This window comes from Rhincodon typus, chromosome 3 (assembly GCF_021869965.1).
Source record: "Rhincodon typus isolate 14 chromosome 3, sRhiTyp1.1, whole genome shotgun sequence".
NCBI classification, from domain to species: Eukaryota; Metazoa; Chordata; class Chondrichthyes; order Orectolobiformes; family Rhincodontidae; genus Rhincodon; species Rhincodon typus.
This window is the reverse complement of record NC_063334.1, coordinates 7,921,962-7,945,672: the sequence shown is the minus strand read 5'-3', so window position 1 is coordinate 7,945,672 and position 23,711 is coordinate 7,921,962. Positions and strand designations below refer to the sequence as shown.

Below are 23,711 nucleotides of genomic sequence, written 5' to 3'. Positions count from 1 at the left end.
CTGACTGAGCCAGCATTTATTGCCTGTTGCCAATTGCACTTGAGAAAATGGTGATGAACTGCTGTCTTGAACCATTGCAGTTCATTTGGTATGCATACATGCACAATGCTCTTAAGGAGAGAGTTCCAAGATTTTGACCTAGGGACAGTGAAGGAAGGCAATATAGTTCCACACAGGATGCTTTGAGACTTGGAGGGGAACTTGTGGATGATGGTGTTCCCATGTATCAGTCATTGTTGTCTTTTAAATAGTGGTGGTTATTGATTTGGAAAGTATTGTCTGAGGAGCATTGGTATATTTCTGCAGTGGATCTTATGGCTGGGTTCACACTGCTGCTACAGTGATTTGGAGATGGAGTGAGTGACTGTTTTGATAGCATACCAATCAAATAGGCTGCTTAGTCCTGGACAGTGTCGAGCTGTGTGGTTGCGCGTGCGGATATCTGCTCCAATGTTCAACGCAAGGCATTTGCAATCAGCATCCCGATTGTGGCATTGACTTCCTGGTGAGTCATGTGACTAGGGATAGGGCTTTAAAATAATTAGTGGTGTGCGTGGTTCAAATTGCAGGAAAGTATAAAAAGTCAATAAGAAATGAGAGAACAGAGGTGTAGCATTGTAAAGTAGTGAATGATTATCAAAGTGTGATAGGCAGGAGCAGTAAATATAGACTGTCGAGTGCAGCAGAAATTAGAACCAGAGATATTCATGATGATAAAAATTCAAAGTTGCCTGACCGCACACAGTACTTGTAGCAAGCTGGATGCGTTGAAGGCACAATGGAAATAAACAAATGTGACTTGATAGTTACAGGGTGAAAAAGGCTGGGAACTCGGTATTTAAGAATATTTGAAGTTCTTAGAAAAAAATAGGCAAAAAGGCCAAGGTGGTGGAGTAGTTTTTATACTAAAAGAAGTTATCAGTGTGCTGGTGAGTAGAGACATAGGTGCAATAGATCATGAGGTGGAATTAGATTGTGTGGAAGTAAGGACTAGCAAAGGAAAGAAGTCACTGGCTGGTGTCAACTATAGGCTCCCAAAGCGTTGCCTTACTGTAGGACATGGTATAAATCAGGAAATAATGGAGGTGTATAAGAAGAACAACTAAAATTTTCACGGGTGATTTTATTTACATATTGACTGGACAAATCAGATGGACAAGGGATGACAAGAAAGATGAATTTCTAGAGAGCAACAGGGATTGTTTCTGAGAATGATATTTTGCACAACCTACCAGGAAACAGGCTATTTCCAATTTAGTAATGAGGTAGAATTAATAAGAAAACTTGCATTAATGATTCTCTAGGGGTAGTGATCACAATATCATTTGGTGGGGCACAGTAGCTTGGGGCAGCATGTTGGCTCAGTGATTAGCACTGATGCCTCACAGTAAAAGGGACCCAGGTTCAATTCCACATCGTCTGTGTGGATTTTGCACATTCTCCCCATGTCTGCTTGCGTTTCTGGCAGATGCTCTGGTTTCCTCCCACAGTCCAAAAATGTTCAGGTTAGGTGGACTGGCCATGCTAAATTGCCTATAGTGTCCAGGGAATGCCCAGGCTACGTGGAGTTGCCATGGGAAATGCTGGGTTTCAAGAATAGGGTAGGGGGTGTGTTTGGGTGGGTTTGGGTGGGATGTGCTTTGGAGGGTCAGTGTGGACTCGATTGGCCAAATGGTCTGCATGCACACGAGAGGGATTATGATTCTATGATCATTATTTAGTTATAATTTTCTTACAACCATTACTATTGTGATAAGGGCACAGTTGACTTAAAAACAATCAAGTGTGAATGATATAGAACAGAACTCTTAACCAATCATAATGGGAGATGTGGTGGTGTAGTGATAATGTCACTTGACTAGTAATTCAGGAAACCCGGGTTAATGTTCTGGAGATATGGGCTCAATTTCCCCCATATTGATAATGTAATTTGAATTCAGTAATTTAATAAAATCTGGAATTTAAAAGAAACTACCCTATTAAAGGCTAGTATCAATTGTCATGAGAATGCATCTTGTTGTGATAATCACCCATCCCTTGTCTATCATAACGTATCAGCTTAACTAGTTGTTAACACACTGAGGGTCTTGTGAAATTTGGCTGCAGCAATTTCCTGCAAGACAATGATTATACTTTCATAGAAATTCATTAGTTGCGATGTTTTTCATAAATATTTTTTCATCTAAATACTAGTTCCTTTTTCTCTCTAACAGCTAGCCTTACTGAAATATCATAAGGTAGAACGAAATATCTCACTTGTAGTGGTCTCAGTTGAGCTAAGTGTGGTAGAAATGTCTGTGGCAACTGTGGTACTTAGATTTGATGCGATGGTTTCTGTTGTAGGAACTAAACAAGCAAACAGAACAAAGATTTTTCCATGAACAGATCTAACACATTTTCTCCAGTAATAGTTATTGTATTTACCTCCTCAATCCTCTTTGTCTCTTGGTTATTTTTAATTTTAGGAATATTATTAGTGTCTTTTAGACTGATGCAAAGTATTTGCCGTTTCCTGGTTCTCCAATATTATGTGCACAGACTCATTCTCTCAGGGTTAACTTTTCAGGTCCTCAGTTCTGAGGAAGGTTCAACAGACTTGAAAGGTTAACTCTGATTTCTCTTCACAGATAATGCCAGACCTGCTGCGCTTTTCCAGCAACTTCTGTTTGCAGTTCTTCCAGTTTTCTTTCTCTTTGGAACGTATGTTCAATTTGCCCTTCTGTCTTTCTTATTCATTTTAACAAAACTCTTGCTATCTATCTTTGATATCACAATCAATACTATTGTGATAAGTTTTCAGTTGAAACAATCAAATTTGAACAGTTATAGTATAAAACTCTTAACCAATCACAGCAAGAGAAGTGGTGTAGTAATTCAATAAAATCTGGAATTAAAAGAACTAGCCTAATTATGGCGACTATCAGTTGTCATAAAAATGCGTTTGGTTCACAAATGACTTCCAAGTCAGTCATATCACTCGGGATGTGGATAGTGCTTTAAAATAATTAGTGGGTTGCGTGGTTTAAATTGAAGCAAAGTTTAAAAGTTAAAAAGAAATGTGAGAACAGGGGGTAGCACAGTAAAGTGGTGAATGATTGTCAAAGTGTGATAAGCAGGAGCAGTAAATATAAGCAGTTGAGTGCAGCAGAAATTAGAACCAGAGATAGTCAGCTTGCCTGACCACACACAGCATTTGTAGCAAGATAGATGAGTTGAAGGCACAATAGAAATAAACAAATATGACTTGATAGTTACAGGGTGAATACGGCTGGGAACTCGGTATTTAAGGATATTTGAAGTTCTCAGAAAACATAGGCAAAAAGGCAAAGGAGCTGAACTAGTTTTTATACTAAAATAAGGTTTCAGTGTGGTGGTGAGTAGTGACATAGGTGCAATAGATCATGAGGTGGAATTAGATTGTGTGGAAGTAAGGACTAGCAAAGGACAGAAGTCACTGGCTGGTGTCAACTATAGGCTCCCAAAGCGTTGCCTTACTGTAGGACATGGTATAAATCAGGAAATAATGGAGGTGTATAAGAAGAACAACTAAAATTTTCACGGGTGATTTTTAATTCACGTATTGACTGGACAAATCAGATGGATGAGGGATGACAAGAAAGATGAATTTCTAGAGAGCAACAGGGATTGTTTCTGAGAGTGGTATTTTGCACAACCTACCAGGAAACAGGCTATTTCCAATTTAGTAATGAGGTAGAAATAATAAGAAAACTTGCAGTTAATGATTCTCTAGGGGTAGTGATCACAACATCATTTGGTGGGGCATAGTATCTTGGGGGATCTTGTTGACTCAGTGATTAGCACTGATGCCTCACAGTTTAAGGGACCCAGGTTTGATTCCACACTGTCTGTATGGATTTTGCGCATTCTTCCTGTGTCTGCGTGGGTTTCCGTCCGGTGCTCTGGTTTCCTCCCACAGCCCAAAAATGTTCAGTTAAGGTGCATTGGCGATGCTAAATCGCTTATAGTGTCCAGGCTAGGTGGAGTAGCCATTGGATCTGAAGGGGTTGAAGAATAGGTTTGGGTGTGGGTGTGGGTGGGATGCCTTTTGGCCCAATGGCCTGCTTCCTCACAATCAGGATCTTGATTCTATGATCAAGACAATGATTATACTTCCATAGAAATTCATTAGCTGTGATGTGTTTCATAAATATTTTTTCATCCAAATTCTGGTTCCTTCTTCTCACCCACAGCTAGCTGAAATATCATAAGTCAGAAAGAAATATCTTACTTGTAGTCATCTCAGTTGAGCTAAATGTGGTAGGAGTGTCTGTGGCAACCGTGGTACTTGAATTTGATGTGATGGTTTCTGTTGTAGAAACTAAAACAAATAGAACAAAGATTTTCCCATGAACAGATCTAACACATTTTTTCCAGTAATAGTTATTGTATTTACTTCCTCACCCCTTTTTGCTTCTTGATTATTTATAATTTAAAAATGTTGTTAGTGTCTTTTACTGACTGATGCAAATTATTTGCCATTTCCTGATTCTCCAATATTATATGCACAGACTCATTCTGTCAGGGTTAACTTTTCAGGTCCAGTGAGGACACAAAAGGTTATTTCTGATTTGTTTTCACAGATGCTGACAGACTTGTTGAGCTTTTCCAGCAACTTCTGTTTTTGTTTCTGATTTACAGCATCCGTCGTTCTTTCAGTTTTCACTCTCTCCGGGACCTATGTTCACGTACCCTTCTCTCTTTCTCTTATTCATTTAACAGAACTGTTGTTGTCTATCTTTGATCTCACAATCAATACTACTGTGATAAGTTCACAGGTGAAATAATCAAATTTGAACAGATATCGTATAAAACTTTTAACCAATCATAGCAATAGGAGAGGTGGTATCGTAATTCAAAAAAATCTGGAATTAAAAAAACTATCATAAAAATGGCTACTATCAATTGTCTTAAAAATGCAGCTAGTTCATACATGTACTTTTGTGAAGGAAATCTGCTATCCTTACTTGAATGGCCTATCTGTGACTCCAGCTCCACAGCAATGTTGGTGGCTCTTAACCGTGCCTTGAAATGGCTGAGTTAGCCATTCGGTGCAGGGGGTAATCAGGGATGGGAAATAAGTGCTAGCTTACAAACAAAAATGACTGGAACATAAATAGTCAAAATAAGACAATGCCTTCTTCATAAGAAAGTCTAAGTGATATTATTATCAACAACAGCAAAATGATTTGAAAATTACACTGTCTGTTAATACTGAGAGCCTGGTAAATTCCTAACCAGTTCTAAATTGGAGCAGGCTAAATTTCCATAACTTCCAGTATTAGTTGCAATTATTTGAATGCTGAGAAACCACAACACACTGCAACTTTGAAATTTAAAATTGATTTTTTTTTTCCTTTTTCATTCATGGGATGAGGTCATCACTGGCTAGGCAGCATTTATTGCCCAACCCTAACTGCCCTCAGGGCAGTTAAGAGTCAACCACATTCACATGTAGGCCAGACCAGGTAAGGATGGCTGTTTCCTTCCCTAAAGGGCATTCATGAACCAGATGGGTTTTTCCAACAATCAGCAATGGAATCATCATCATCTTTTGGATTCCACATATTTATTGAATTCAAATTCCACCATCTGCCACGGCAGGATTTGAACCCTAGTCCCCAGGATGTTATCTGGGTCTCTGGATTAACAGTCCAGTGATAATACCACTAGGCCATCACCTCCCTGATATAGTTTTGATAATGTAGGAATGTTTTGTCATGCAGTCAGTAACCCTCCTAACAGCCTTCCAGAAAGACGGAGATGTGAATTGTACTGTCAAGTCCCTGCACTTATGGAGTCAGCTCTAAATAATTCTGCAAGGAAATCATCGTAACCGAATGTCAATCAGCCCAAATTGGTGAAAAAATGGGCTTCGGTCACTTCCGAACATAAGAAATAGGAGCAGGAGTAGGCCATCTGGCATGGCAAGCCTGCTCCATCATTCAATAAGAGCATGGCTGTTCTTTTCATGGACTCGGCTCCACTTACCTGCCCACTCACCATAACCCTTAATTCCTTTACTGTTCAAAAATCTATCTATCTTTGCTTTAAAACCATTCAACGAGGTAGCCTCAACTGCTTCACTGGACAGAGAATTCCACAGATTCACAACCCTTTTGGTGAAGAAGTTCTTCCTCAACTCAATCCTCCCTCTTATTTTGAGGCTGTGCCCAAAGGAGTAGCAACATCGACATACAATCCATTGATTGGTTTTCAGCAGACATGTGACCTCCAGAAATTACAGAGCATTTTTGGCACATGATAGCAACAAATGTTTCAACTTTCCCACCATTGGAACATCAAAATCTGGTCCCTAGGAGCTCAGAGTTTAATCTGACTGGAAGGGAGTAACACAAAACCTGAAGAGGCATTTCAAGAATAGAGGTTGACAATTATGAATTTTATTTGGAAACAAGTGAATGTAGATTAATTGAAATTGAAGTAATCAAAATATATGGCTTACCACTGGTGAAAATAACTTTTGCAGCTGCCTGACATATTTCTGAAATGAATAAAAAAGGAAAAGATGATCGTAATTGACTCAGGCAAATTGATTGTTTTGAGAAGTTGTTGACAGATCTGCTTAATGGTGGAAATATCCTATAAAAACTCCAGCAGGCACTGACTTGATGTTGTCTACATTACCATGTTTACCGTTACTGGTCATCAGAAAATAGAAACATACAAATATTCAAGATTCTGTAACGTAGGAAATCAATTTATTATTAGGTGTCAAGAAAGTAACTTATGAAGAAAAGTATCAAACAGGCTGAGATTAGGTTTTTTTTGGATAGGAACTGAGTGATTCATTTGCCAGCTGTCACCATAGCTTATTCGGCCCCTTTTGGCATGCGCTTGCTTTTTCTCTGGCTTTCTTCAAGCCTCCCTTAGTCCTTAAGTTATCCACTTTACCTCACTGTCTTAACGTTATCCACCTGACCTATTTTCCTTACTTTCCAGTTTTTACCCTCAATTAAAGATGTTCAAATTGAGATTTTCTCTTCTCAGTGAGTTTTTAAATGGCAGTTGTTCACAGTTGCTCTGCAAACAGAGGCTAACTGTAAACACCTTCAAATAATTTCTATTTCCAGCACAGCTTTCTCTTATGCTGTGAAACGTTGGCTTGTATCTTCTGAGCGGTAGCAATGATGAGTCGACTGCGCTCCCTGCTGTACATTTCTTCTAGGATATTCCAATGCTGGCTCTCAAAGAAATGTGCAGTGCGGCATTAGCTGGGGACTTCCATCAGAAAGGAGTAGAGACTCCCTTTTTATGGTACTGCCAGGATACTTAGGGGTGGCATGGTGGCATAGTGGCACAGTGGTACAGTGGTTAGCACTGCTGCTTCACAGCATCAGGGTCCCAGGTTCAATTCCAGCCTTGGATGACTCTCTGTGTGGAGCTTGCACATTCTTCCCGTGTCTGCAGTGCTCCAGTTTCCTCTGAGTTGTGCTGGTTAGGTGGATTGGCTGTGCTAAATTGCCCTGTACAGTGCAGGCTAGGTGGGTTAACTGTGGTAAACGAGGGGTCAGAGGGATAAGATGGGATGATCTTCTGAGGGATGGTGCAAACTCAATGGGTTGAATGGCCTCTATCTGCCCTGTAGGAATTCTATGATTCTACCAGCAATTTGTGAATTTGAAGGTTCAATCTTTGAATGCTAATTAGTGGGTAAGTGGTTATAACCGGTGGGTATTGGGGTAGATGTGATAAGTGAGAGGGTAGAGGGTTGAGGTGTTAGATGGGTGGTTGAAGGTGCATTCTGGAGTGGTAATCAGTTTAGGGAAGTAGTTGGGTATTCAGAAAGAGGAGACAGGAGGCTGATTGGATTCTCAGTTGTACAGTTACCCAGGTGATGGGCTATGTTTTAACTTGTCTAACATGTCAAATTCTAACTCAGAGTCAGAGACATTCACAGAGGCTCCTGGGGAAGCAAGATTACAAGAAAACTTCCTGGGAAATTTCTATACAGGTCCATGAGTAGGACTATCACAGTGTCAGGAAGCACATCTTTCATTGTACATCTGATCTCTGACAGTCCAGTGGCAGAAGATGTGGGCTGTTACTTTTAAGAGTAAAGTTCCATTTCTGCCTTCTATAAACATATATCAACGGAAAGATGTTCCAGCATACTAGAAGGCAAATTATTCAAATTTTTTTCTGCAAAGCAAAACTGTTTGTATTACAGTGTTCAATTCCTGAAATTATCCACTAAACTGGAATAGAACCTGTTTTGGTACTTCAGGAATTTTAGGCAGCTCATCACAGGCTTGTAGAGCCATTTGTACTGTGAACTTACTAAATCCTAAGTTGGAGACACTACAAAACACACAGAGAGAAAGAGAAAGAGTGTCTGTGTCTGTGTGTGTGTGTGTGCGCGTGTGTCTTTGTGTGTGTGCGCATGTGTGTGTGTGTGTGTGTGTGTGTGTCCATGTCTTTGTCATAGCTATTTTGTTGCCTCGCATCAGAAAGTAATGACATCTTAAAAGAAGGGAGGTAAAGTCAAAAAGGTTACAGTTAGGGCCATCAAAATATTGATCCTTCCATGTTATGACATTGCCTTTTACAAAATATCTGTAATTAGAGATCATGGGAAGGCTGACCATGTTTTTGATAGAATAAGTTTCCTTTGATAGCCAACATCATTGAGTCACGCTTTGCTGCTGGTCAAGGTTCAAAGTGCATGAAATTATTTTTTTCTGAAGGGTTAAAGTGAATACTTATTGAATGAGAAGCTTCATTTAACGTATGTTTCCTTTAAGGGTTTTGTTCTGTAGTCATGACAATCACAATTTTAATTTCAATGAAAATTTCTGCCTAAATTCCTAAAGTATCGAAACAGGTTCCATTTCAGTTTATTGGATAATGTCAGGAATTGAACACAATTAGTTTTCCTTTGCAGAAAAAGAATAGATTAATTTGCCTTCAAGTACGCTGGAGGTTTTTCTGTTGATATATGTTCATTGAAGGCAGAAATGGAACTTAATTCTTAAACTTAACAGCCCATATCTTCTGCCACTGTATTGTCAGAGATCAGACGTACAACTAAAGATGTGCTTCCTGACACTGTGATAGTCCTATTCATGGACCTGTATAGAAATTTCCCAGGAAGTTTTAATTTTCAATGGGCAATCTTGCTTCCCCAGGACTCTCTGTGAATGTCTCTGACTCTGAGTTAGAATTTAACATGTTAGACAAGTTAAAACATAGCCCATCACCTGGGAAACTGTACAACTGGCAACGCAATCAGCCTCCTGAACCTCCTGTCTCCTCTCTCTGAATACCCACCTACTTCCCCAACCTGTTTGCCTCTCCAGAATGCACCTTCAACCACCCATCTCACATTTCAACCCATTACCCTCTCACCTATCACATCTACCCCCATACCCACCTCACCCACTGGTTATGACCACTTACCCACTAATTAGCATTCAAAGATTGAACTTTCAAATTCACAAATTACTGGTAGAATCGTAGAATCCCTACACACAGAATCCCCCCCTTCTTTGTGAAGACTGATGTGAAAAAAAAATGAACTGCTGCTACCTATCATGTCGATATTTAGTGTATCATGTTAATGTAACACGGAATATCCACTTTATCTGTTAGTATAAGCATTATTAACTCCAGAAAACATACCAATGAACTGAATGGATGTTAAATCTATGCTGAAGTCATTCGAGTAGCCAGATTGACTGGACGCATTGACTCGTGTCAGGTTTTGCTGAAATATATTTTTGACTGTCCCTGCTGTTAAAGCGGTGTTTCCATTTCCCTTGAACTGTAGTAAAAGTGTTACTAAAACACTGCCTGGCCTGTCAAAATAAAAAGGAAAGGGATAATTGAATTCAATGCTTTGTTCAGTTTAAGCGAAATAAACAATTTTTCGTCCATTTGACATTTAGTAATTTTTTTTTAACAAAAAACATCCTGCTGCAAGTAAGTTTCATAATTAGTTAAGCATTGCTTATATTGGGTTATTTATTTTCAAATATTGTAATGTTCCTTGCAGAAATGTGGCCAGAAACTGTGTGTATCTTCACAGACTGATATGAATCCAAATTTCCATTTAGAAAGTTAACATAAGCAGGGAACATTACTGGGTTTATCTGTTGAGTCTGAGACACACATGGGAATAGACATTGATGCTGTCCTGTTCACGCCATTTGGTTCCTGAAAAGAAATTCCAAGAAAAACCTCTTCATGCAGCTGGGAGGAGCCCTGCCTATTCTATAATCATCACAGTTGCCTCCTTCCATTCTTAGTCCACTCAAACTTCAGTAGCTTCCTCCTTAATTTCAATGTTTGGAATGCGCACACTGACTATAAATGTGAAACAAGCGTTAGCAGCTCTCATTTGAAGGATAAGGAGGGAATAGACTAATTTTAATGAATGGTGCTGGACTAATTTCTATCTCACGGTCACAGGAAGTTACAATATTGACAGCCATTCAGCCCATCATACTGATTTGTGCTATCCAATGAATCCCATTACTCTATACTTCCTTCACAAATATTTGTCCTTGAAGGATATATCCAAATCACTTTTCAAATTTATCATTAAATTTACTTGCACCATCTTATCAGATCATAGAATCATAGAATCCCTAAAGTGTGGAGGCAGGCCATTTGGCCCATCGAGTCAACAACAACCTTCTGGAGAGCATCCCATTCAGACCCATCCCCTACCATATCCCTGTTACCCTGTATTTCCCATGACTAATCCACCTAACCTGCACATCTTTGGACTGTGGGAGGAAACCAGAGCACCTGGAGGAAACCCACACAAACATGGGGAGAACATGCAAACTCAGTTGCTCGACCATGGAATGGAACTTGGCTCCCTGGAGCTTTGAGACAGCAGTGCTAATAGTGCATTCCAGATCATAACAACTCCCCCCATAACATAACACTCCTGATTCTTGCCTCTGGTTTTTCTGTTAATTGGCTTACATCTGTAACTTCTGTTTACTAACCTTTGATGGGATGTGAACATTTCTGGCAAGGCCAGCACTTATTAGACCCATGAATATAGGGTGAGCCACTTTTCTGAATTGTGGCAGTCCATCTGGATTAGAAACACCACAGCTCTTTTAGAAATGGAGCTCCAAGATTTTGATCCAGTGGCTGTGGAGAAATGGTGATTTTGTTCCAAGTCAGGTGGCTTGGAGGAGACCTTCCAGATAGTGGTGTTCCTGTGCAGCTGTTTCCCTTGCCCTTCTAGGTGGTAGGGCTGGTGGATTTGGCAAATACTGTTGAAGGAGACTTGGTGAGCAGCTGCAGAACATATTAAAGGTGGCATATACTGCTGCCACAGTGCATCAGTGGAGGGACTGAATGTTGAAGATTGTGGATGGAGTGCCAATCAAGCAGGCTGCTTTGACCTAGATAGTGTCAAGCATTCTGAGTGTTTTGGGGGCTGCACTCATCCTTGATCATTGGTGACAGGACATTGAGGGATGGTTAGCTTCTCTGTTGTAAGAAGAAGATAACATAAGAAGATATTTGGTCAGGTGACCAACATTTTGGTAACAGAGGTAGGTTTTAAGGCTTGCCTTAAATGAGGAAAACAATGTAGAGAGGAGAGACATATAGGAAGGGAATTTTTGAGCTTAGGGGCTTCAGCAACTGAAGGTGTGGCCATCAATGATGGATATACTCAAGAGGCCAGAGTTGGATGAACACAGATATCTTGAAGATTTATGTGGAAATGAAAGACGGAGAGAGGAGCAAGTCCAGGAGGAATACGAAATAAAAGTGAGAATTTTAACATCAAGACATTACTCGATCTGGAACCAGTGTGGATCAATGATTGCAGGGGTGATAGGGAAAGAGAATTTGATGTGAGTTCATACACAGGCAGCAGAACTTTCGATGCCTTCAAGTTGGAGGGTAGAATGTGGGAGACCAGCCAGAAATGCAATGGCATAGTTAAGTCCAGAGCTAAGGAAGGCATGAACGAAGGTTTCAGCAGCAGATACATTCTGGCAAGGTCAACGTAGCGTAAGGTTATAGAACAGGACAGATCCAGACCAGTGTTTGACTTGATTTCGTATATTTTCTGCAAAGTAAGTTAAAGTTTCTCAGTAGATCTTTTAATATTAAATTTCCTTTAACATTTGCTGGACTAAACAATGCATATTTGTCAAGCTTTTGTTGTTATCTTCCCTGCCTTTTACCTCCTACTAAGGCTAGTGTTTCTGACATTCCATATTATTTAAAGATAACCAAGTCATTACTTCAACTTATTATTTACTGTTAGACTTTGTGAGAAACATAATTCCCTTCCAGCATTCTGTGCAAAAATAGATTTTGGAGTCACAGTGAGTATAATAACTTATTCCTTTGTTACCGTACAACACAGCTATGGAATTGGGATTAGCAAGTCATCATTGCAAATCACACTTTAAAAGTAAGATTGTGTAATCTGTCAAAGATTCACCTTTGTATTGATTTTACAAGTATTAGGCTGGAAAAATACAAGGGACATACCTGAAATTTACAACTTGTGCATTGTCTAACTGTGTAGACAACTTTGAATTTGAATACACATTTTTAATCTGTAACCAATAGAACAAAAAGTAATTTTATAATCTGTGCGACTTTGTGAATGCAAATATGACTTCTGACACTCAAATAGAGTCATAGAGTCAGAGAGATATGCAGCACAGAAACAGATGCTTTGGTCCAACTCATTCATGCTGACCAGATATCCTAGATAAATCTGGTCCTATTTGCTAGCATTTGGTCAATATCCCTCTAAACCCTTCCTATTCATATACCCATCCAGATGCCTTTCAAGTGTTGTAATTGTACCAGCCTCCATCACTTCCTCTGGCAACTCATTCCATACACACACCACCCTCTGCATGAAAAAGTTGCCCTTTAGGTCCCTTTTAAATCTTTCCCCTCTCACCTTAAACCTATGCCCTCCAGCTTTAGACTCCCCCATCACAGGGAAACAACCTTGTCTATTTACTCTATCCATGTCCCTCATGATTTTATAAACCTCTATAAGATCACCCCTCGGCCTCTGACGCTCCAGAGAAAATAGCCCCAGCCTATTTAGCCTCTCCCTATAGATCAAACCCTCCAACCCTGGCAACATCTTTATAAATCTTTTCTGAACCATTTCAACTTTCACAACATCCTTCCTATAGCAAGGAGACCAGAATTGCATGCAGTATTCCAAAAGTGGCCCAACTAATGTCCTTTACAGCTGTAACATGACCTCCCAATTCCTATGTTAAATGCACTGACTAATAAAGGTTGGCATACCAAACACCTTCTTCACTATCCTATCTACCTGTGACTCCAGTTTCAAGGAACTATGAACCTGCACTCCAAGGTCACTTTGTTGAGCAACACTCCCCAGGACGTTACCATTAACTGTACAAGTCCTGCCCTGATTTGCCTTTCCAAAATGCAGCACCTCATATTTATCCAAATTAAACTCCATCTGCCACTCTTTGGTCCATTGCCCATCTAATCAAGATCCTGTTGTATTCTGAAATAACATTCCTTGCTGTCCACTACACCTCTAACTTACAAACTGTGCCTCCTATGTTCACATCCAGGTCATTTATATAAAATGACAAAAAGCAGTGGACTCAGCACCGATCCTTGTGACATACCACTGGTCATAGGCCTCCAGTCTGAAAAGCAACCGTGCACCACCACCACTTTCTACTGTCTTCTACCTTCAAGCTAGCTCTGTATCCAAATGGCTAGATCTCCCTGTATTCCATGTGATCTAACCTTGCTAACTAGTCTACCATGAAGATCCTTGTTGAACGCCTTACTGAAGTCCATATAAATTACATCCAACACTCTGCCCTTATTAATCTTTTTTGTTGCTTCTTCAAAAATCTCAATCAAGTTAGTGAGACACAATTTCCCATGCATGAAGCCATGTTGACTATCTCTAATCTGTCTTTGCCTTTCCAAATACATATAAATCCTGTCCCTCAGGATTCCCTCCAACAAGTTTCCCAACACCAATGTCAGGCTCACCAGTCTATAGTTCCCTGGATTTTCCTTACCACCTTACTTAAATAGTGTCACCATGTTAGACAATCTCCAGTCTTTCAGCACCTCACCTAAGGCTATCAATGATACAAACATCTCAGCAAGGGGCCCAGCAATCACTTCCCTAGCTTCCCACAGAGTTCTAAGGCACAGCTGATCAGGTCTTAGGGACTTATTCACCTGTATATGTTTTAAGCTGTCCAGCACCACTACCTCTGTAACATGGACATTTTTCATACAATAGCGTAAATCACAAACAGGTCTTCCTTTTTATATGAACATCAACTGCAGCATGCTTCTGATTTTCTTTATGTCACTCTATAATACTTCTGAAAATAACCTCAAACTGATACAAATAGAATTAGTCCCTGGGTCCTCCTTGCTAAATAGACACAGTGCTGGAGAGCTGGTCGAAGCTGTTTACTTTCACAGTTTTCAGTCAACTAGGAGGGTATGGCCTTATTATTCCAAAATGTTTACAGCACACAGCTGCTCACAGTAACATGAACAAGAAACAGCATTTACAATGAGTATCAGTAACCTGCTTTTAAAAAGTACAGCGATCTTTTCCACAATCCTTGGTTTTAAAACTGTCCTTTTCCCATTTCAGACCGCAATCATAAAAACAGAAAAATAACATCATAGAAAGTAATTAAGAAAGCCAGCAATATGATATAATTTACTGTGATGTCAATCAGACAAGTGAGTATAGGAGTTGGGATGTAATGTTGAGGGTGTCAAGGTGTCGGTGAGGCCACTTTTAGAGCCCTGCTATAGGATAATAATAAATTGGTGAGGGTTCAGAAAAGACTTGTCAGGATGTTACTGGGCCTAGAAGGTTTGAGATATTAGAAGAGCTGGATAGGCTGGGACTTTTTCCCTGGAGGGTAGGGAGTTGAGGGGTGACCTTATACAGGTTTGAAATACTAACAAGAGGTTGAGGTACTCGGCAAATCTTGCATTCATTCAACTCAGATACCCTTGGTCACATTTTATTGTTATTTTAAAGATACTTCATGCTATATGTCTCATTCAAAAACATACTTCTGCAATAAATGTTATATTTGAGTTATTCTGACTTTAGAATGGTGGTTATCCTTAACTCCAGCCAATTCTGTCCACCTCACCTTCATCAGAAAAAGTGGGTGAGAAATTATGCAGAGATAAAAATACCTAAGTAGAGACAGAGATTATAATAAAACAGAAAGAGAGACAAATAAAAGAAGAGAATGAGGGATGACAGTTACATAAGTAGATTTCTCTCCCTAAAGGACATTAGTAAACAAGGTTTTTTTTATGAGATAACAAGGTGTAGAGCTGGATGAACACAGCAGGCCAAGCAGCATCAGAGGAGCAGGAAGGCTGACGTTTCGGGCCTAGACCCTTCTTCAGAAATGAAATGTACTGTGCCACCATCGTGATAATTGACTTGATTTATGGGCAAAGTCATGCGACCTATTAATCATCCCAGTTTTTGTTTCATGCTATAAATACCCACAATTATCAATCAACATATGATCTTGAACATCAGAATCTATACACAAGAAAATGAATAATGAGGAGCATACATAAATGTGAATTATTTAAGTTTGTGGCATGAACTTGTATGTAGTATTCTATTTCAACTGAGGACTTCACTAAACTTGTGCCATGTCCAAATTCCTGCTGAAACATTTCTAGGTGCAGAAGCAAGCACACTATAGTTGATATTGAAACTAATAGCCTGGTGGGGTATTGAACTTAGGGTATTACAGAATCCCAGAGTGTGGCTCATTGTGTTTGCAAATGGCAGTCTAAGTGAGCATTCTGACCTAATGCCTTTTTCCTGCACTTTGCAGACGCTTTTAATTCAAATAATCATCCAATTTCTCAATTGAAACTGCCTCCACCACAATTCCAGGTTGTGCATTACAGATTCAAGGTGTAAAAGATATTTTTCTCACAACTCATTTGCTACTTTTGCATATCACTCTAAATCTGCACCTTCTCATTCTCAATCCTTTCATGAGCAGGAACAATTTTTCCCTATTCAGGCCCTCTGTGATTTTAAACCTTCTATCAAACCTCCTCTTAGCTGTTTTTTCCCACAGGAATACTCTCAACCTCTCTAATCTTCATAACTGATGTTTCTCATCTCTGGAAACATTTTCGTAAACCTCCTTTGCACTCTTTCCATACATTCACATCCTTTTTATATTTTGCTGCCCAGAACTGGATATAGTTTTCCAGTTAAGGCCTAACTAGTGTTTTGTACGAGTTCAGCATAACCATCTTCCTCTTGTACTCTATGCCCCTGTTGACAAGTCTCAGAATACTATATGTTTTATTAACTATTTGATCCACCTGCCTTGTCACCTTCAATGCATCCATGTCCCTCTGCTCCTGCACCCTTGTTTGTATATCTAGAATTGCACCCCTTATTTTATATTTTCTGTCTATGTCCTTCCTACTAAAATACATCACCCCTCACTTCTCCATTTTGAACTTCATCTGCCACTCATCTGCCCTCTCCACAAACACGTCTATGTCCTTTTGGAGATCTACACAGTCTTTCTCATAATTTAGATGCTTCCAAGTTTTGTTTCATCTGTAAACTTTAAATTTCCTCCTGCACACTAAGATCTAGATGATTAATATGTCAAGAAAAGCAAGGGTACCAACACTGACCCCTGGTGATCTTCACTACTAACCTTCATCCAGCCTAAGAATATCCATTGACCATTATTCTGTTTCCTATTACTTTGCCAAATTTGGATTAATGTTGCTACCGTCCCTTTTATTCCATAAGCCACAACTTTTCTCATAAGTCTTTTGTATGGCACTGGTGTTGAATGACTTTTGAAGGTCATAAAAACAGGAAGTGTTGGCAACAAGCTGCAGGTCCAGCAGCATCTCTGCAGAGAAAAGCAAGTTTAATATTTTGAATCCGATATGAATCTTCGGGTTCTGGAAAAGAGTTATTGGGCTCAAAACACTAACTTTGTTTCTCTCTCCACATACGCCGTGTCTCACCAGCACTCCACCTCACCTTTGGGTTTGTGTTATGTCGCACCATCTGATAGAAGGTAAAAGTAGTTAATCTAATATGTGTAACTTTTCTAAAATGTTATTAAGGAACCTTAGATGCCCTAACAGGCTGTTGAAGATAGTCAAGCTGTGGAACATAATTTAATAAAGATCTTCCTCCCCTGAGACTCAAGAGTCAAAGAAGAGCTACACTTTCATCAATGTAACACCTAATGAATAAGGTGCAGGAGTTGGCCATTTGACCTCTTGAGTCTGCTCTACACGTTGTTAAGATCACGGCTGATCTGATTGTAGCCTGAATTCCCCTTTCATTCCTACCATCTAAATACTTCGCCTCCCTTTTCAATCAAGAATCTATTGAACTCAGCCTTAATAATTTGTGACGATTGCTGCTGCTTTGGCGAAGATAACTCCACAGACCAATGACACTCAGGGAAAAGAATTCTCCATTTCTTAATTTTTAAAATGTGACATCTATTTCTGGCCTCTCCCACAAAAGGAAACATCTTCACAACATCCACTCTGTCAGGTACCCTCAGATTCTAAAAAGTTTCAAAAAAGATCCCCTCTCATTCTTCTAAGTACCAAAAGATATAGGCTGAATCTGTCCAACGTTTTCTCATTGAGATAACCCCATCATCTCAGTGATCAGACAAGAGAACCTTCAGAATTCTCACTATAATTAAGAGGAATAGATCACGTATCTATTACCCCAGGTGAGAATGATTCAGGCTGGGAATGTTATCTGTACTTTAATTATTAGTCAGTCCTCCTTCTTATGATTGTGGGTTATAGGCATCCTGGGAAATACCTACAGTAGGTTTTCTTGTTAATTAATGAAAATTAACATCAATATTATGACTTGCTCTATACTTCTAAAATTTTATTGCATGTCACTTCACACTCATGGGATCCCTACAATGTGAAAGTAGGCCATTTGGCCCATGGAGTTCACACTGCCCCTCCAAAGGGCATCCCAACCACTACCCACAGCCCCGTACCCTCCCACCGACTGTCTCCCTGTAACCCTGCATTTCCCATGGCTAACCCACCTAGCCTGCACATCCCTGGACACAATTTAGCATGGCCAATCGACCTAACCTACACATCTTTGGAGAGTGGGAGGAAACTGGAGCACCTGGAGGAAACCCACACAGACATGGGGGTAATGTGCAAACTCCGCACAGTCACCCTAGTGTGGAATTAACCTGAGTCCCTGGTACTGTGAGGCAGCAGTTCTAACCACTGAGCCATGGTGCCGCCCCATCTCTCACTTGAGATTTTAAGCACCCTGTGAGTTCGACCTTGTGCTCCCAGTGATATAACAATATAATACATCAATTCTTTTTCAACTTCTGCTTGTAAAATGGCCTGGGTAAAAACAATGAGGAGAGGTGACCAGATTGGAATCTGTGCTTTAGACCTTCACTGATTCAACTTTAAATTTTCGCCTGAGATTTTGAAAGGAATCAAATGGTCAAAAAGTAAAACGCCAACAGAAACCTAGCAGCGTATGAGGGTGCCTGATACATGAACACTAGAAAATTGAGATGCTGGCAGAACTGAGAGGAAAGAAAAAAACAAGTTTCAAGGCCACCATTTTTCTCCTGCTTTAGTCAGGGTGACATTTGAATGTTTACAATCTGATACGAGTTTGGCTGCTGAAAGTCAGAGTTTCTGAAACTTTGACTCGACTTGGGCAGGCAGATGGCTACATGACATCTTTTGTCATTGGGCTGCACACATAATGGTGACATAATGATTGGGTTACAGTAGTTTCTATAGACTTGGCTGTGTAAAGAAATTATAAAGAGGTTTCCTTTGAGCAGAGAGTAGAGATATTCAGTCAGAGGAGGTTTGATATCATATTGCAGATGAAATCCTTGCAGGAGAATGTCCTGGCAAATGGACCCCCTGTCTACAGGTCACATTACCTGATGCAATGAGTGCTTGGGAATGGTTATTTGGTGTCATGACATGGAGATCACACCTCTATCCACAGTGTTAAGATAATGCACTTTGATAATAATGCTCAGACCAGCTTTTACTTATCATAAGTAAAATATAACCACTTTCACCAATAAGGCTAATCACTGAATCATTTGAGAAGAACGTGGTTAAAGGGTAAATGGACCGACATCGTTAAATTACAAAATGACATGACAGCTGGAGGAAAATGAGTTTCGAGAGAACAAATGAACTCTTACTTCTGTCTGAATTTTATTTGCTAATTGTGAGAATTCGGCTGAACTTGTAGTTGACAAGGCATCATTGTAAGCAATATTTAATATTCTGAAACTTCCCTTGAAGAAACTATCAGTTGAAGTGGAAGCTGCAGTTTTAAAACAAAAGAAGCACAAGTTAGGAACCATAAGTTCTTCCATCAAACTCATTATCTCTCTTAATTCATTTATCTCTTTACTTTTCCATTGATTGATATATATACATGTCTACCAAGTTAAATTTCAGATTTGAATTAAAACATAGTAAAAAGTTAGTTCAGAGATTCCTAATATGTTTCAATTTACCAGTTGGCCGCTACATTAACTATTAACTAACTGGCGAATATGGTTCTTACCTTGTGTCAGAAGAACACCTAAAATAATAGCTGCAACTACTGCAAGAATCAGAAGAGTGAAAATAACCACGATGATGATCAGAAGACTTTTGGATGTTTTCATTTTAAACAATTAAAGGTTGTAGATTTACTAGCAACCTTCAGTTTCTCTATGAAGTAAAAAATAAATAGTTAGCTTGCTTTGCTTTTTGTCGCGTTAAGTAAAAGCCAACAATATTTATAGTTGTTGCTGGCAAGGTCAGTGTTTGTTCCCATCCCTGATTGTGTTTGAGATAGTGGCAGTGAGCTACCTTCTTGAACTGTTGTATTTCATCTGTTGCAAGTACATCCGTAATATTGTTTGGAGGGGAATTTCAGGATTTTGTAGTGGCAATAGTAGAGGAATGGTGACAGACTTTCCCACTCACATATATTGCCTGCGAAGAATCTGCAAGTGTCGAAATTCACAAGCTCTTCTCTTTCTGGCTTGGTAGAGATTGTGGGTTTGGAAGATGCTTATAATTGTTGCTGTGCATTTTTGTATGAGGTGCACACTGCTGCCATTGAAATGACATAATATATAAGGCTGTCTTACTACACTATAGTAGATCTAAAATAGCCTGCTTTAACATATTGTTCCAGGATTGAATCTCAAATGTACTCCATAAATCATCCTTCATACAACTTTTGGCCTGCCCATCTATATGAAGATTAAAATCCCCTATAATTATTACATTATTCTTTTTATATTTTCATCCAATTTGCAGATTTATGCCTTGTCCAATGCTATGCCTTCTGTGTGGAGGCCAGTAAACTTCTCCTGCCAGACTTTCTGTCATTTGTTATTTCCTAGCCGTATACTTTCAATTTGACATGCTAATTTTGTGAGTTTTTACCACCACTGCCTATATTTCAACATTTACTGTTAGGGCTGCCCCACCTACTTTTCTATTTTGTCTATCTTCTCTGATGGACATTTACCCTTGAATATTTAGTTCCTACAACCAGATCTCAGTAACAACTAGTGTTTCAAACCCAGTTACCTCCTCATTTTGTGCCATTCATTCATCTATCTTGTTACAAATGCCCCATGCATTCATTTATAACCTTTTTCTTTTGAATGTTTTACTATTTTTCTGACACAATCTGTAGCTTTTTTTAATTCCTGCTTTCCCTGGCCCATTGGGATATCGGAATATCAATAACTGAAGGCAGTTCCCACAAAGGGACATATCCAATGTTCTTTATTAAAGCAATGTACACTACAAAATACTGCAAAAAATCTTGCCCATACAGTTCTTACATTCACAAATAAGCCAGTTTATGAGGACTTGCCTAAGGACGAGGTGCTCAGTTGCTGATCACACGCCCTCCTCCTGAGCTAGCTAATTATGCTCGAAAACAAGCTATCTTATATCCCTTTTCCATACAAACAAGCTGCGCATTCAAATTTTGACATTAATCAGTTTCCAGTGAATGATCAGTTTGACCACAGGCAAATATCACAAATGTATCATGATTCTCAGGGCTGGTTTGATCAACAATACCATTATGACTTGTTTGCTTTCCCTGGAAAGAGGCTTATCTCTTGGGTTTAACAAACTTTGACCTTAGCCTTATCCTGCCGATGTTGTTGACACCTTTCTATCATCCAGTCAACCATATAATATCGGCACATCACAATTCAGTGATCAAATACTCTGTTAACAGATAAGTAGTCCATATTATCACATCTAATTCACTGTGCCTGCCTTTAAACAAGATCTCACCCTTTCAGAGTTATTGTGACAGTTCAGTCCCTTACTGCTGAGTTACAGCACTTAATTAAACACACACATACTCTTTCAAACGTAGAAACTGATTGAAACCAGTGACCTTTTTAAATCATTAGATCATCATCAGGTTTCATATGTTTTTTTTCTGCACTTCATGTCATCTAACCCAGCAAATTTTAAGTTAATATCTACAAATTTTGGTTTTGGTGGTGCAATACTCTCTTCACTAATGTCCCATAAATTGAAACCTCTGTCTTCCACATCACATTTTTAACCACACATTTAAAGCTGTTACCCCAATGCCAATTCCCAATACTGATTCAGTTTAAAATTATTACCACAAATACTGGAATTGTTGAAATCCAATCAATGACAATCAAAGATAGGACAGAACTTTTCACTTGTATGAAACAGTAAGAGGAAAATCAATAGCAGGAACTTGATGGGAATTGAAACACGTCCCCCACCCAAAGAAACTTCATGTGACTAGTAAGCTACGACATACATACTTGAACATGCACAGCAAGGTTATTAAAGCAAACAATTTTAATTGTCCAAGAAATAAATATACATTCACGACCATTTATGTAAAATTGAACCAAAATCATTAAATGTAAAGATTCAGACAATCTCTAAGCTGAGGAAAAACAGAAGATATTTCATTTTTAAAATGGTCAATGTGTTTCCAAAATAAGAAAAAATTTGTAAACAGATATAGGATTTTCCATTTCTATTTATGATTACATAGAAACTACAGCACAGACTGTTCAGCCCAGTCCTGAAAAGCTGTATTCTTGATCCAATGAGCCTCCTTGTTTCAGGCTTCTTTATTCCCCTTATCTTCAACCAACTTTTGAACTTATTCTTAAATATTGACCTGGTCTCTGCTTCAATCACATACCTGTCCATTCTACAAATTCAGCCCTCCATGTTAAACAAAGAAAGAACATTTTTCAACTTTGGTCTTTATCTTTTATATTAAACCTTACATTTATGGTCTTTGCTCCAGACTCTTCAGTCAATGGAAACAATTTATTTCTACCTTGTTTTCTCGTTTTTTTTCAGAATTTTATATTAAGTACATTTTCCTTTTAGAAGCATCAGTGATGCTAATGCAATGAAGGCACATGAAAAGATAATGGAGAACAATTAGAAAGTACAATAAAATACCAATCTTACCTTTGGCTATGTTGAGCTAAGGATAGAGTGGTGTGGATATTATCAAGTCAATTAATGAGTGCTTCCTTTTAGGCAGCTGGGGAGACTTTATGAGCAACAACAAAGAACAAGTTAAACTTGTTCTGCAAGATTCAAATGAATTCCGACTGGGTCATAGTGAAGCAGTTCTGAAAAAGGAGTTTTTCCTTTAACTGTGTAAGGTTCATGCTTATATATTTTAAGATAACAGCATAAAATCTGAGATTCCTTTGCTTACTTGGTGCATTGTGGTTTTAAGGAATTGCCATGTTCAGATGTCTAGTTTCACCGGCCATAATGAGCAAAGCTACAGGCTATACAAAATCAGCCATGTACATACCCCTGACAACAAGGTGCAGGGCAGGATGAACACAGCAGGCAAGCAGCATCATAGGAGCAGAAAGGCTGACGTTTCGGGCCTAGACCCTTCATCAGAAATGGTGGAGGGGAAGGGGGTTCTGAAATAAATAGGGAGAGAGTGGGAGGCGGATAGAAGATAGATAGAGGAGAGAATAGGTGGAGAGGAAACAAACAGGTCGAAGAGGCGGGGATGGAGCCAGTAAAGGTGAGTGTAGGTGGGGAGTTAGGAACGGGATAGGTCAGTCCAGGGAGGACGGACAGGTCAAGGGGGCGGGATGAGGTTAGTCGGTAGGAGATGGGGGTGCGGCTAGAGGTGGGAGGAGGGGATAGGTGGGAGGAAGAACAGGTTAGGGAGGCGGGGACGAGCTGGACTGGTTTTGGGATGCGGTCGGGGGAGGGGAGATTTTGAAGCTTGTGAAATCCACATTGATACCATTGGGCTGCAGGGTTCCCAAGCGGAATATGAGTTGCTGTTCCTGCAACCTTCGGGTGGCATCGTTGTGGCACTGCAGGAGGCCCAGGATGGACATGTCGTCTGAGGGATGGGAGGGGGAGTTGGAATGGTTCGCGACTGGGAGGTGCAGTTGTTTATTGCGAACCGAGCGTAGGTGTTCTGCAAAGCGGTCCCCGAGCCTCCGCTTGGTTTCACCGATGTAGAGGAAGCCACACCGGGTACAGCGGATGCAGTTTACCACATTGGCAGATGTGCAGGTGAACATCTTGATGTGGAAAGTCTTCTTGGGGCC

At 39.6% G+C, this 23,711-nt stretch overlaps 1 protein-coding gene across 2 annotated transcripts in view; it reads right to left on the bottom strand.

Annotated features, from left to right (window-relative positions):
* The window catches only part of LOC109918777 (transmembrane protease serine 9-like), a 33,472-nt gene extending 13,800 nt beyond the window's left edge, over positions 1 to 19,672 (bottom strand). Inside the window, exons 1-6 of one of the 2 annotated variants that reach the window (XM_048594952.1) lie at positions 19,655 to 19,672; positions 19,284 to 19,408; positions 9,661 to 9,836; positions 6,485 to 6,523; positions 4,250 to 4,339; positions 2,257 to 2,346 (exon numbers count right to left, since the gene is read on the bottom strand). In XM_048594952.1, the coding sequence (XP_048450909.1) occupies positions 2,257 to 2,346; positions 4,250 to 4,259 (100 nt within the window). In that variant the 5' untranslated portion in view covers positions 4,260 to 4,339; positions 6,485 to 6,523; positions 9,661 to 9,836; positions 19,284 to 19,408; positions 19,655 to 19,672. The remainder of the gene's footprint in view (positions 1 to 2,256; positions 2,347 to 4,249; positions 4,340 to 6,484; positions 6,524 to 9,660; positions 9,837 to 19,283; positions 19,409 to 19,654) is intronic. The other variant, XM_048594953.1, reaches the window with a different exon arrangement.
* Positions 19,673 to 23,711: the final 4,039 nt, after the last annotated feature.